The sequence below is a fragment of the Bison bison genome, unplaced genomic scaffold (genome assembly GCF_000754665.1).
Source record: "Bison bison bison isolate TAMUID 2011002044 unplaced genomic scaffold, Bison_UMD1.0 scf7180017864280, whole genome shotgun sequence".
NCBI lineage: Eukaryota > Metazoa > Chordata > Mammalia > Artiodactyla > Bovidae > Bison > Bison bison.
The window spans coordinates 5,152,289-5,166,377 of NW_011494852.1; the positions used below are offsets into that span (position 1 = coordinate 5,152,289).

Here is a 14,089-nt window from a genome sequence, read left to right on the forward strand (position 1 = left end):
ATAGCTTTGACTAGATGGACCTTTGTTGGCAAAGTAATGTGTCTGCTTTTTAATATGCTGTCTAGGTTGATCATAACTTTCCTTCCAAGGAGTAAGTGTCTTTTAATTTCATGGCTGCAATCACCATCTGCAGTGATTTTGGAGCCCAGAAAAATAAAGTCAGCCACTGTTTCCACTGTTTTCCCATCTATTTGCCATGAAGTGATGGGACTGGATGCCATGATCTTAGTTTTCTGAATGTTGAGCTTTAAGCCAACTTTTTCACTCTCCTCTTTCACGTTCATCAGGAGGCTGTTTAGTTCTTCTTCACTTGCTGCCATAAGGGTGGTGTCATCTGCATATCTGAGTTTATTGATATTTCTCCCAGAAATCTTGATTCCAGCTTGTGCTTCCTCCAGCCCAGTATTTCTCATGATGTACTCTGCATATAAGGCTATACATTTGGTAAAATTGCATAGACCTGTATACAAACACATATATGAGGGCATGATGAAATCTACATCAGCCCTATGGATTATTCCAAGGGTAATTTCTTGGTTTGAATATTGTACTATAGTTTGTAAGATGTTCACATTGAGAGGGAGGGTGAAGGGGTTGTGAGACTTCCCTATACTTTTCTTTGCAGCATCCTGTGAATCTGCAGTTATTTCAAAACAAAAAGTAAATAAAAATGTCCTGTTGGAGGTGGTAGGTAAAAGATTTGAGCCAAGAGAGGAGTTACTCTCTTTCTTGATCAATGACTATAATTCATCATGATCTAAACCTGTACTAGGCAGCTCCAGCTGCCATAACAAAATACCATAGATTAGGGACTTAAACAATAGAAATGTATTGTCCCACAATTCTGGTGGCCAGAAGTTCAAGGTTAGGATTTTGGGGCCTGATGCGGGCTCTCTTCTGGCTTGCAGATGGCCCCGTTCTCACACTGTCTTCACATGATAAAAAGAGAAAGATCTCTCTCTTCCTCCTGTAAGGCCACCGTCCTGTCCTATTCTGTCCAGCAGTCCTGTGAATTAGGATCCCACCCTTATTACTTCATTTAACCTTAATTGCCTCCTAAAAGCACTGTCTCCAAATATAGGCATATTGTGTGTTTAGGGCTTAAGTGTATTTTGGAGGGACAAATTCAGTCCATAGCAATGTCTATATAGGGTCCAGCTTCTTCCAGTCTCACTAGTATACATACCCTTGTTTGCCTAAAAATATGCTCATTTATTCAGCAGTACTTGCATGCCCAACCTGAACCAAGCGCTGTGCTACACACCAGTGGGACAGCTGTGAGCAAGAGTGGCAGTTCCAGCAGGCTTCTTGTTTAATTTTAATAAGGGTGAGGACATTAAGTTAACAAGTAAATGAATGGTATTATGTAGGGACAAGTGTTATTAAGAAAAGCGAGGCAAACCAGAGATAGAAACTGGGAGATGTAGACAGATTTTTGGGCGTTTGGGGCTTTTTGAAGAGATGATTTTTGAGTGGAGACATGAAAAAAAGAGCTCAGACCATTTGAATATCTAAAGCAAGAAGCAAAAACAGTCCTAATGAAACAGTAAATGCAGAGACCTTGGGTCAGAGGGCAAAGACTTTGATGTTTGAGGAACAGCAAAAAGGCCAGCGTGCAAATTTTTATTATCATCCTTACCTGTTTTCTAGATGATCTTACTTGCAAAGCAGAAATAGAAACACAGTAGTGTAGAGAACAAACGTGTGGCTACCAAGGGGGAAGTTCAGATAGAGTGAATTGGGAGATTGGGACTGACATACTTACACTATCGATACTATTATAAAATAGACAAATAATGATAGTCTACTGTATAGCACAGGGAACTCTACTCAGTGCTCTGTGATAACTTAAATGGGAAGGAAATCCAAAAAAGACAGGATATATGTACACATATAACATATAGCCCATTGACATTGCTGTACAGCAGAAACTAATACATTACTCCAATAAAAATTTTAAAAAGAAGAGGAGGAGGAAGGCCAGGATGATTATTCAAAAGGTAAGTGAGAAGTAGAGTAACAAGATGAAGTCAGAAAGTTAGGTAAGGGCTAGGTCATGTGAAATTTGAGTATCATAGGGGAAGTCATTGTGATAGAAAGCCATTGGAGATTTCTAAGCAGGGGAATGTCATGAGCTGATTTGCCTTATAAGTATCACTCTATAGAGAACAGATCAAATAGGGGCAAGATGAATAGTAGGAAGACCAATTAGGAGGCTATTTCATTTGTCCCAGTGGAATATGGTAGTGGCTTTGATTTGAATGTTGCTGGTGGGAGATAGACAGATGTTAGATTCATGGTGGGTTTGCCCAGAATATACTGCTGGGCTGCTCCTCGGTCTGAATCCTCCACACTTGAGGCTGCTCCCACAAGTGGATGTTTTCTTTACCCAGATTGAACTCCTCATACAGCCTGCTTCTCCCTATGTGGATAAGGAGGGTCTTTGTCTTTTAGTTGGTGCATTTTATCCATTTGCAGTTAAGTAATTTTCTTATATGTGCTGTGCTTAGTTGCTTAGTCATGTCCTACTCTTTGCAGCCCCATGCACTGTTGCCGGGCATGCCACCCCATGGACTGTTGGCCCGCCAGGCTCCTCTGTCCATGGGGATTCTCCAGGCAAGAATACTGGAGTGGGTTACCATGCCCTCCTCCAGGGGATCTTCCCAACCCAGGATTTGAACCCAGGTCTCCTGCATTGCAAGTGAATTCTTTACTGTCTGAGTCACCAAGGAAATATATAAACCTTATATATTTAGGTTTAAATCCACTTTCTTTTTTCTGTCTGTTCATCATTCTCTTTTTTCCCTCTCATGCCTATTTTGGATTAATCAAAATATTTTATTTTAGCTTTTGCCTCTTGAGTGTGTTAGTTATACACACTTTAATTTTTAATAGTTGCTCTAGAGGTTAGCACATGCATTCTTCAGTTACTGCATTCTACCTTAAATTAGTTCCTTTATATCTTTCTCAATATTGTAGAGACATTAATAACATTTAAATTCTTTTTAGGTATCCTCTATTTTGTCTACTGTTGTTAGGTATCTTAACTCTATATACATTTAGATCCCTACAGAGTATTAATTTAAATACTACTATTAATACTGATTTAGATTTACCTACACAGGTACCTTTTACAGTGCTCCTTTTTCTTTTCTGTACTGTAGTGCTTCTGCTTAGAATCATTTTCTCTGTTCCTGAAGAACTTCCTTTAGTATTTCTTTTATTGTGCCTGTTGGCAATGAATTCTCTTAGGTTTTATTTGAAACTATCTTCATTTTGTCTTCATTTTTAAAGGGTACAGAACTTTGTCTTCGTTCTTTGGAGTATGGAACTCTGGATTGGCTGTTATTTTCTCTTAGCAGCTGTCTTCTTGTTTTTCTGGCTTCTGTCATTTTCATTGAGTAGCAGTTTGTCAGTCATATTGTAATTCTGTTGGAGGTATTGTTTTGGAGAGATTTTTCCTATTTTCCCCATAAACGTTAATATTTGGTGTGTAATTTTACAGAAGATAGGTTTTTTTATGTACACATATGTGTTATTAGCAGAAATGCAATGTCTTCTAGACATATCTAATCCATTCACTGGTAATGATATTGAAAACTCAGCCTCTGCATGCTGGTGGTGAATCAAATCTCAGAGACAGAGTTTGGGGTGAAGTAGAAAAGAATAGCTTTATTTCTTTGCCAGGCAAAGGGGGACACAGTGGGCTTGTGCTTTAAAAATTGTGTGTCCCAACCTGGGAGGAGTTGGTGAGAGTTTTATAGCAATAGTTTAAGATCAGGGTTACTGATAAGGATCAGGGGGTGTGCAGGGCCTGTATTCCTTTAATTTAATCTGGCCTCTGGTGGTCTCCTGAAGAGCTTCACTGGTTCCTTTAATCTGGCCTCAGGTGGTGTCTTGTTGAGCTTCTCAGGGTTATCAAACTGTCACCTCTCTGGAACATCTTCCAGTTGCTGGGGGTTTTAGTTCTGCAGAAGAGCTCAAAGATACTGTTACGTGTATCCCTTGTGGTGCAACCAGGACTCTGACCCAAGGTTGCAGTATTGTTTCTTGACTGCCCCTTTCTCGTTTCTGCATCCTCTCCCTTCCCTGATTAGCACCTGTTCAGATTTTCCCTTTGGAATCTAGGGAAGGTCCATGGAGGCTGGAGTCTATTCTCTGCAAAGAAACAGGGGACACAGAAAGGCTTCCATGCCCAAGAGCCCCAAAGGGTCCTACTAGGTTTCAGTAATAGGCATTATTTGAGGTGCTTTTTATTTCTGTATAGTTTTCTTTCTTCTGGAACAGGAAAACATTGTGTGTTTGCTTTCTTGTTTTCTTTCAGACTTGGAGTCCAGATACAGTGCCAATATTTTATCTTCAGAAAAGGACATTTACGAAATATATTCGTTCCAGTGGGAGATAATGGAAAGAATTAAAAGCTGTAGCCTTCAGGACTCCATTTTTAGAAATGATTGGGAATGCAAAAGCAAAATTGAGGGGCAAAAGGAACCACAAGAGGGATATTTTGGGCAAGTGAAAATTGCTTCTGAAAAAAGGACCACTTACAAAAAGCATAATCTTCTTGCTGAATATCAGAGAGTTCATAATGGAGAAAAGTTGTATGAATGTAAGGAATGTAGGAAGACCTTTATTCGTCGCTCAACACTTAGTCAACACCTGAGAATTCATACTGGTGAGAAACCATACAAATGTAAGGAATGTGGGCAGGCCTTTAGACAGCGTGCACACCTTATCAGACATCACAAACTTCATACTGGTGAGAAACCCTATGAATGCAAGGAATGTGGGAAGGCCTTTACAGTCCTCCAAGAATTGACTCAGCATCAGAGACTTCATACTGGTGAAAAGCCCTATGAATGTAAGGAATGTGGAAAGGCCTTTAGAGTACATCAGCAACTCGCTCGACATCAGAGAATTCACACTGGAGAGAAGCCCTATGAATGTAAGGCATGTGGGAAAACCTTTAGGCAGTGTACACACCTTACTCGACATCAAAGACTTCATACTTCAGAGAAGCTCTATGAATGTAAGGAATGTGGGAAAGCCTTCGTATGTGGTCCAGACCTTAGAATACATCAGAAAATACATTTTGGGGAGAAACCCTATGAATGTAAGGAATGTGGAAAGGCTTTTAGGATATGTCAACAGCTTACTGTCCATCAGAGTATTCATACTGGTGAGAAACCCTATGAATGTAAAGATTGTGGGAAGACTTTTAGATTAAGGCAACAACTTGTTCGCCATCAGAGAATTCATACTCGTGAGAAACCCTATGAATGTATGGAGTGTTGGAAGACCTTTAGTAGTTACTCACAACTTATTTCCCACCAGAGCATTCATATTGGTGAGAGACCTTATGAATGTGAAGAATGTGGGAAGGCCTTTAGACTGCTGTCACAACTTACTCAACATCAGAGTATTCATACTGGTGAGAAACCTTATGAATGTAAGGAATGTAGAAAACCTTTTCGACTTCTCTCACAACTTACTCAACATCAGAGTATTCATACTGGAGAGAAACCTTATGAATGTAAGGAATGTGGTAAAGCTTTTAGACTTTATTCTTTTCTTACTCAACACCAGAGAATTCATACTGGTGAGAAACCCTACAAATGTAAGGAATGTAAGAAGGCTTTTAGACAACATTCACACCTTACTCAACATCAGAAAATTCATAATGTAATTTAATACAAGGCTTTCAAATGCACATTATGTTACAGAACATCAGAAAATTCATTTTTGAGAGAATTTGTTTGATGCTCATTAAGCATAAAAAATTTGTATTACAGAAAAAAATGTTGCTTTAATGGTTGCTTCCATCACCATTCAAGCATTGTCTTCAGCATATTCATATGAGAAAGTAATACAATGAATGCAGGAAAATCTTTAGCCTTATCTATCTTTTATCGCCATTTCACCACTGTATTACCAGTGTATTATTGGATAGGTACTTAAATTTCTGTGCCTCATTTTGCTCACTTGTAAAATGGTGATAGTAGTATCTGTGAATATTAGCTATTTATTGCTGCATAATAAAATATCACAAACTTAGTAGTTTAAAATAATACACATTTATTATCTCAGTTTCTATAGGTCAGGTCAACTAACTAGGCATAACTTAGTTGGGTCTTCTGCTTCAGGGCCTCTCACAAGGCTAAAATCAAGGTGTTGACCATGACTGAGTCTCATCTGAAGGTTCAACTGGGGAAGAGATCCACTTCTAACCTCATGTGGTTGTTGTCCAAATTAATTTCCTGAGGGCTGTTGCACTGAGGTCTTCAGATTCTATCTGGCTGTTGGCTGAAGGCTGACTTCAGTCAGTTCCTTGCTACAGGAGCCCCTTCAGCATAACTGCTTGCTTCGTCAGAGAATGCAATCCAAGAAAGCAAGAGTCTGCTAGCATCGAAGAAGCTATCATCTTGTGTTTCTAATCATTGAAATGACATTTCATTACCTTTGCTACCTTCTGTTGCTTGGAAGCAAGGAACTAAGCTGCCCTACACTCAAGGGAACAGGCTTATAGAAGAGTATGAATCCCAGGAGGAAGGGATCACTGGGGCCAATTCAGAGTCAGCCTGCTGTATCATTGTGAGGACTGAGTAGTTAATACTTGGAAAAAGAGCAGCCATATAGCATGTTTTCTGTAAATATTATCTATAGTTGTTATTAACATCATTAGTGTTAGTGAATTCATATGAAAGGAAGATCCTATAGAAGTAATAACTGTAGAAATGCCTTCTGTCACTGCTCAGCACTTATTAAACCTAAGATAAAATCTAGGAGGTTATTTTGAATGTGAGAAGTTCTTCATCACTTGAGCTGCATCAGAAATTTCATGCCAAAAAAAAAACCTGATGAATTTCATGAATATGAGGTTAAGAATGTAGTGGTTGAAGAAGCAAAGAGAAATATGAAATTGTTTTCCCATAATAACAAGGTAAATGTTTTATAGTCTGTATTCTCTGACCACCACTCAAAATTGATTAGAAACTATGAAAAAGATGGCAAAAAAAAAAAAAAAAACTAACCACTTGGAAATATAATTGTGTATGTGTGTGCACCCGTGTGTGTATGTTACTCTTGTAGAAAGAAAGAAGACATTCCATTGCAACTAGTAAACTTTTTGATGCTCATAGTATCCCATCTTCAGCCAGTAGGAGCTGGGTTTTTTGACATGACACCGGTAGCAGTTTAATAGTTTACTTGGTTATGGCTGCCTAACTTGGTCAGCTTGGGAAGATGCTTGGGTACCAGCTCATCATTCTGAAAACTAATAAATAAAGGGAAAAGTATTTTTTTTTTCCATGTGAATCAAGTCTCAGGGTCACCCAAAGCTCATCAAATTTAAGTTTTTTTTTTAATTTAATGAATCTTACCAGTAAATGCAGAAAAAAAAGATATTTGGATTAGAAAAATCATTTTCTAGTTCCTAATTTAAAGAATAATGTCCAGAAAGTGGTCTTCAAGGGATATTAAAACTATTTGGGGAAAGAGTTTACAGTGAGAACTTTATATTGGATTTATCAAGCTGACCACTTCTAAGCTCTTTGGTTGATTTTAACATCTATAAAAGTGAAACTGTCAGACATTATGCACCTCCTGGTATAATGAAGTTAGGAAGTACATGTCACTACCTATGAAGTTTTCTTGTCAAAATAATGAACAGAATGAATCAAACTTTTAAATCAAAAAAATTTTTTAAACCCGAGAACTTGAGAAATAGATGAACAAAGTAAATGTTACCACAGGAAGCAGCCAAGCCGATCCAGAATGTATAAAATTCCCAAAACAATTCCCCAAAATGAGCTGATTTCTTCAACTATTGAGTGGCATGAAAAAAGAAGGGCACTGTTAACAGATTTTTAAAAAAAGACTTGAGGCATATCAACTAAATTCAATATGTGGGCATTATTTGGACCCAGATTGAACAAAGCATAAAAAGACATTTTGGAGACTGGGGAAAATGTGGACATGCACTGAGTATTAGTTGATTTTTAGAAATACTAGTTTTGTTGTTTAGTTACTAAGTTATATCCATGGATTGTAGCCCACCAGGCTCCTCTGTCCATGGGATTTCCCAGGCAAGAATAATGGAGTGAGTTGTCATTTCCTTTTCCAGGGTATCTTCCCAACCTAGGGATCGAACCTGAATCTCTTGGGTCTCCTGCAATGGCAGGTGGATTATTTACCACTGGTGCCACCCAGGAAGCTCGATAATAATATCAGTGTGGTTATTAAAAAATAAAAGATTTTATGATTAGAAATAAATATATAGGAAATAGTAAGATACCCAGATTGTATTAAAATATTCCACAAAAGAAAATTGGCAAAGAGAGCTAGAAAATATCAATAGATTGGTAAAATGTTAATAATTACTGAAGTAGAATGGTTGTTTATGGGGGGTTCATTGTTCTAATATTTTTACTTTTTTATGTGTTTGGAAGTTTCCATAATAAAATATTTAAAATCAAATTATACACTGCTTCAGAAATCATTGTTAATAAGATGCCTGCATATATGAACTTGTTGGATGTCACCAAAGTTCTATTCAGTGAGGAACTTATGCCCCTGAATGCATTAAGAAAATCTTGTTTGTAGGCCTAGGTTTCATCTTCACTTTTCCACAGCCATCAAAGCTGGGCCTGTCACATGGATAAATGTGTTAAAGGAATGAGTGAACCTTTATGTCAAGAAACCAGAAAAAGAACAAAGTAAAACCAACAGAGGAGAAGCAGAGTAAAATTAAAATTAGAAATTAATTAAGGGGTTAGCTACTAGTAGACTTAATCCAATGTTAATGACTATCTTGGCAAGTCTAATCAATGAAAAGAAAATGAAATATGAAACAGCATTAACGATGATAGAAGGGACATAACTACAGATTATCAAATTTTTCTTTTAATTCTAAGATAACACTATTTGTATGTACAATATGTATTCCAATATATGTCAAAACATGGATTACATTTTCTTCTCTAAGAATGTTATCACAACTGATTGCTCTAGAACCCAAACAGACCAGCAAATAAATGTGTGTGAAGTTCCTGTTGAAGGGAAAAAATCTGATAGTTGCATAGGTGAAAGTCTTAAGAAACAGATAATCTTTAACAGGATTTTAGCAATTAATTTTGCACAGGTAAAATAGTCCTGATATAAAACTAGACGTGGATAACTCCTAAAGAGCAAAATCTAGACCAGCTTCATTTATGACGATTCTGTTAATTCTAAATAGTTGTATTTAGAATTTATTACAAAATCAGCCTTCATTAATAGGTTAGTGTTTTGCCTTTTCCAAGCACAAAATATCTCCAGAAGGCCTGTGTTGAACCTAGCACAAGACCTTAACCCAACATTCTCCACAAGTTTGTTTCAGGGATACTAATCCATGAGGATATTTGAAAAAAAGGTATCGTGGGGAAAATCATGAATGAAACCAAGGATAAAATATCTATTTTGGGGGGGAAAATCCAAGTACCTGTTACCAGCTTGTTAAAAGATGTATTCAAGATATATTTTCATTTAACACAGTATATCTCAAATTTACTTCGCTGTGCAATTCTCTCACTGCAAATATCCCTTAACACCTTTAGAGTGTGAACCATTCTGGTAGATGTTACCATAACCTCGGTGAGTGTCTTGCAGGATGTTATTTCAGACATTATGGTGAGTGAGTGTGTTGTGGAAGGGTGAGGAAGGACCCTTCTCCGCAGCTCACATCATACTCTGAAAGCAGCTTCCAGCTTGAATACTGGGCCAGTGCTTTTCTACAGAGTGGAAACGATTTCAGCCTGGTCCTTGGTAGTGTATATAGTAAACATGCTGAAATACTCTATTAAACAGTGATTAGGACATAAATGATTTTTCATTGAAATAAAAATGCTATATTAAATATCATTTGTGTATTTTCTTTCTTTATAAAGATTTTCTCAAAGGTGCATATCTAGAAGTGCTATATAGACTTTGCTTCACATATTGCCAGATTGTTGCCCCATCCTTGCACCAATTTTGAATCCCTTCAGTTATTAAAGATGAGTGTATTTCCCTGATTACAAGCAAATTGAGCACATTTTTTCATATGTGTTTATTGACCAATCACATTTTCCTAAAAGTGCTTTTTTATTCACGTACTTTCTCTGTTTCTTTTTGGGTTTTCTCATTGATTTTTTTAGGATCCTTAAAGTAATCTAGGTATTGATAATTCCAGGTATTGTTGTTCAGTTGCTCAGTCATGTCTGACTCTCTTTACGACACCATGGACTGCAGCATGGCAGCCTTCCCTGTCCTTCACTATCTCCTGGAGTTTGCTCAGACTCATGTCCATTGAGTCGATGATGCCAGGTATTACACATTTATAAATGAACACTGTAACACAGTTACAACACATGCCATCTGTTTTGCACATGCCATATGTTTTGCATATGATAAGTTTGCAGGAAGAAAGCCTGGCTTACTGCATGACTCTACCCCTTCCCCCATTATCCTCTATGCATAACTTAAGGTATAAAAACTACTTTGGAAAATAAAGTGTGGGCCTTGTTCACCGAAACTTGGTCTCCCCATGTCGTTCTTTCTCTCACCCTCCGGCTGAATTCTTGAGCGTGGAGGCTCGTCAAGCCTACTAATTATGCCTGGGCTTCTAAGATCTGACTGGGGAGGCCTTAGTGTCTCCTCTCCTTCAGGAGAACGGGAGGACGCCTGCGAACTATGTAGGTGATGTAAATTCCTTATTTTGGAATTTTATTAGCTTTCCACGTAAACCAAGTTATTCAGCCTCTTTTCTCCACTGAATTTTCTCACTGAGCTATCCTTATTTAACCACTCTTTATATCTCTAATTCTATCGTATCCTGATCGCCGAAGCCGTCTCCCCTTCGCAATCCCTGACTCCACTGGGGCTGGACCCCGGCAGGACCTCTTATGATTTACTCCTTTTAAAATATGTTTTCTGCCATGCATCTGCAAATGGAAGTAAATTCCCCCAATATGTTATTTATTTTATTTATATTTCTCAGTAGATAAAATGACATCAAGCTGTACACTTAAGATTTATGCCCTTTATGTACCATAGAAACAGACAAGCAGCCCCTGATGTGCTGGAGCTGCTCAGGTCCCTTCAGCTACATCTTGGTGTTTTCCTGTTGAGTTTCAGTGACCTCACTTCCCCTGGTGGCTCAGATGGTAAAGAATCTGCTTGCAATGTGGGAGACCTGGGTTTGATCCCTGGGTTGGGAAGACCTCCTGGAGAAGGACATGACAATCCACTTCACTTCAGTAGTCTTGCCTGGAGAATCCCGTGGACAGAGGAGCCTGGCAGGCTACAGTCCATAGGATTGCAAAGAGTCAGACATGACTGAAGCGACTTAGCAACAGCAGGCAACTCTGTGACTCCAATGGGTCAAGACAAAAACAAGATCATCTGTAATAATACTGAAACAGATAAAACAGGAACATTTTTCAAACTACAAAATGCCAAACATGTTCCTGGATAATAGGAATGACTACTATTTCTTTACCAATTGCAATTTTAACCTTGCTTTATTCTGCCCCCACCCCCAGAGATAAGATATATTAATATATTTAGGCATAAACAACAAGGTCCGATTGTATGGCACAGGGAACTATATTCAATATCCTGTAGTAAACCACAATGGAAGAGAATATGAAAAAGAACACATATGTGTATGTGTGTGTATATATATATCTGACTCACTTTGTTGTGCACCAGAAACTAACATAACATTGTAAATCAACTATACTTCAATTCTTTAAAAAAAGTTAGCCCTAATTCCTGACTACATCCAACCCAGAACAAAGCCTCACTTCTTAAACCTTCTCTAAATCAATAAACACGAGAACAAGCCTTCTAGCACCTTCTTGTGGACACACCCCCATGGTTCCCAATGATGTGTTCTTTGCTGCAACGAACAGTAAACCCAACTTGTTCTTTTACAGGAATGTTCCTGGTGGTGGTGTTTGGCTGGAGGACACCTGTACAAGTATATGAATCTTAACAATAAAAATATTTTTTTAGGGTTCAGTTTTTCAACTGACTGACCAGAAGCTAAGTTGACTGCAACACTAAGGAAGTTGTGAAGTGAAAGTCACTCAGTCGTATCTGACTCTTTGCGACCCCCATGGACTGTAGCCCACCAGGTTCCTCTGTCCATGGAATTCTCCAGGCCTGAATAGTGGAGTGGGTAGCCATTCCATTCCCCAGGGGATCTTCCCAACCCAAGGATCAAACAACCCAGGTCTTCCACATTGCAGGCAGATTCTTTACCATCTGAGCCACCAGAGAACATTTATTTATTTAATCAGAGCCTTAAGATCATCTGTAACAGTTTTTTTTTCATCTGTAACAATTTTTTCAAACAATTAAAACAGGATATAGTTAATTCTCAGCTTTGCTGATACATCTGCCATTAACAGGATATTTTGTTGTTGTTCAGTGACCAAGTCCTGTCTGACTCTTTGTAACCCCATGGATTGCAGCGTCCCAGGCTTCCCTGTCCTTCAGTATCTTCCAGAGTTTGCTCAAGCTCTTGTCCATTGAGTTGGTAATTCTATGCAACCATCTCATCCTCTGCCACCCCCTTATCTTTTTGCCTTCAATCTTTCCCAGCATCAGGGTCTTTTCCAATGAGTCCACTCTTTGCAGCAGGTGGCCAGTATATTGGAGCTTCAGCATCAGTCCTTCCACTGAATATTCAGGGTTGATTTTCTTTAGGATTAGGCTGCACAAATCGGTCCTTTATTCTTTTTCAAAATCCACTATTTCCCTTAATGTAACATTCTGAAGGAGATCAGCCCTGGGATTTCTTTGGAAGGAATGATGCTAAAGCTGAAACTCCAGTACTTTGGCCACCTCATGCGAACAGTTGACTCATTGGAAAAGACTCTGATGCTGGGAGGGATTGGGGGCAGGAGGAGAAGGGGACGACAGAGGATGAGATGGCTGGTTGGCATCACTGACTCGATGGACGTGAGTCTCAGTGAGCTCTGGGAGTTGGACAGGGAGGCCTGGCGTGCTGCAATTCATGGGGTCGCAAAGAGTTGGACACGACTGAGCGACTGATCTGATCTGATCTCATCTATATGCAGTCTACAATGTGTTGCAACAGGTGGAAGGCATCACAAAAGGCCTACCAGAACTGTCTAGCAGTGTGAACAACCACCATTATTTGGGGTCTAGAATGGCTGTGTGCAACATATAGGACTCTCCCCCACCATAGACATCAATAACAACCAAGGAATCCACTTCACCAGGCATGCTGTTCAGAAATGGGCTGATAAAAAATGACTTTCGTTGGCATTTCCACCTACCTTACCATGCCATTGCTGCTGGGCTCATGGAAAGGATAAAGGGACTCCTTAACAATTGAGATGGAAGCCCATGCTCTCAACGTGTGGACCAGAAACTAACTCAAGCCCTACAAACTATAACTTCAACATCCCAGGAACTATCATCACTGAGCCCAAGCCATTTGAACACTGAGACAACTAGTCAACACAATCTGAATTCAACTGTTGCTCACCGGAAGACAGTAGCAACTATTGATCAGGACACTAATTCACTTTTGCCCTTACCACTGGATCTACCTCCAGGGGAACATGTTATAAAATGGCCCTGGGACTGGCAGGTAAGGCCTGGGTGGTTAGGGTTTGCCGTCTTGTGGGGGATAGGATTAGAAAGGAACTGAATGGGACTTCTTTGGTGGTCCAGTGGCTAAGACTCCATGCTCCCATGCCAGGGTTCAACCCCTGGTCAGGGAACTAGATCCCGTATGCCGCAACTAAGACATAACACAGTCAAGTATTTTTTAAAAGATAAGAAAGGGACTGACAGATTTTACCGGTCTCCTGCCGGCCCACCTAAAGCTATTAAAGTAGTTACCCAGGAGAATGCACTGTCTTACTGGAGACTGCATCATCTTATTAACCTTGTGGTTGGTTCGTACACGGCCTGTATTGGGCACTGGCAATGGAGCCGAGGGGTGGACTAGTGGAATGGTAATGCAAGGCCGGACAAAAGCCACAGGCGGGGGTGATGTTACCTCACAATCAATGTTCTTTCTGCTGGATTTTGC

The 14,089-nt window shown here is 39.2% G+C and overlaps 1 protein-coding gene across 4 annotated transcripts in view; it reads left to right on the forward strand.

The window, feature by feature from the left end:
* Nucleotides 1-7,026, forward strand: part of ZFP14 (ZFP14 zinc finger protein) — a 22,912-nt gene extending 15,886 nt beyond the window's left edge. For all 4 annotated transcript variants that reach the window (XM_010849104.1, XM_010849105.1, XM_010849102.1 and 1 more), the window contains one exon: nt 4,325-7,026. In XM_010849104.1, coding sequence (XP_010847406.1) covers nt 4,325-5,691 — 1,367 coding nt within the window. In that variant the 3' untranslated portion in view covers nt 5,692-7,026. The remainder of the gene's footprint in view (nt 1-4,324) is intronic.
* The last annotated feature ends 7,063 nt before the right edge of the window (nt 7,027-14,089 follow it).